This window comes from Penaeus monodon, chromosome 25 (genome assembly GCF_015228065.2).
Source record: "Penaeus monodon isolate SGIC_2016 chromosome 25, NSTDA_Pmon_1, whole genome shotgun sequence".
Taxonomy (NCBI): Eukaryota; Metazoa; Arthropoda; class Malacostraca; order Decapoda; family Penaeidae; genus Penaeus; species Penaeus monodon.
In genome coordinates this window covers 6,886,691-6,887,906 of record NC_051410.1, presented here as the reverse complement: position 1 = coordinate 6,887,906, position 1,216 = coordinate 6,886,691, and the positions used below count along the sequence as shown (strand labels likewise).

General features: G+C 41.0%; 1 protein-coding gene across 1 annotated transcript in view; it reads right to left on the bottom strand.

Moving 5' to 3' along the window:
- Window positions 1–1,216, bottom strand: part of LOC119589312 (transient receptor potential protein-like) — a 21,475-nt gene that overhangs the window by 105 nt on the left and 20,154 nt on the right. Inside the window, exon 21 of the mRNA XM_037937934.1 lies at window positions 1,012–1,207. Coding sequence (XP_037793862.1) covers window positions 1,012–1,207 — 196 coding nt within the window. The remainder of the gene's footprint in view (window positions 1–1,011; window positions 1,208–1,216) is intronic.

Below are 1,216 nucleotides of genomic sequence, written 5' to 3'. Positions count from 1 at the left end.
AAATAACCACCTCCTTGTTGTTAAAGAGAATCAGTGTGTTTATAGGTTCAGTCAGTATTTTACTCAAGGACTGCAGTATGGCCTTAATTTGCTTTGTTTCTAACCACCTTTAAGTGATCATAAAGAATCTTTATGGCCTATCAACCCTCATTTATCTATTTTCAAAGAGAGCCAAATGAATCCAGTAAGTCGGATATATATATATGGAACGAGGAAAACAACATTAATGTAGTTGATATAAAGGTTTATTCTTTAATCACAATACATTGGGAAGAGGTATATAACCAAACAAACCTCTATTCTGTACATGTTGTATATAGGATTTATGTACAATATTAACAAAGTTTTTTTTTTTGAGAGGTTTTCATCGGTAAGTTACCTATTTGCCTTTATTTTGTATTTTTGGGCCGTAGTGATATCAGCGTATAGGAGAATTTAAAGCAATATTGCTGTTATATCATCTGATACGAAGTTTACATAATTCGTAAGTCTCCTATTTGTTGTTTCTTTGACAAACAACAGCAGTATTATCTGATATCACAAAACGACACAAAAATCACTCACAAGGAGGAAAGCAACGAACATATTGTATAAAGGGAGAGGATTTCACACACGAGGACCTCCTTCACCGGACACCCTTCAGTAATACAAAACTATAAATCGTGAAAACGTTGTAACTATGAACCTACCCACGGGCGAAGAAGGTAAAACTGGCCGAAAATATGTTTATATATATATTCAGTCGTTAAATATAATCGCATATATACGATTCTTCAAGAGCAGATGCTACGGCATGACTGCTGAGCGATCGAAACCAGATTACCTTAGTAGAAATAAGATCAAAATGAAATTAAAAGGGCAAGATGATAGAAGGAAATGATTACTTCAAAATTTCGAGATTACGATCAAGAATAACGCGTCAGACGAGACTGAAGCCATCACATTTTCAGCAAATGGTAACCGAAATATTGTAGCAAAGTGAGATTTGTCTTACAGCCAGCCCGTTCGCACCTGGCCGGTGACCTGGGACTTGCCTTCGGGGATGGGATCGTCTCCGCCCTTAGAGGGGGTCGGGGAGCGAGAGGGGGCGGGCTTGCTGACAGGGGCGGGCTTGCTCGCTGGGGCTTGAGGTGGCTTGCTGGCCGGGGGTTGAGGTGGCTTGCTGGCGGGGGGCGGCGACGAGGGCCTGACGGGGGGCTCCGAAATCCTGACAGTG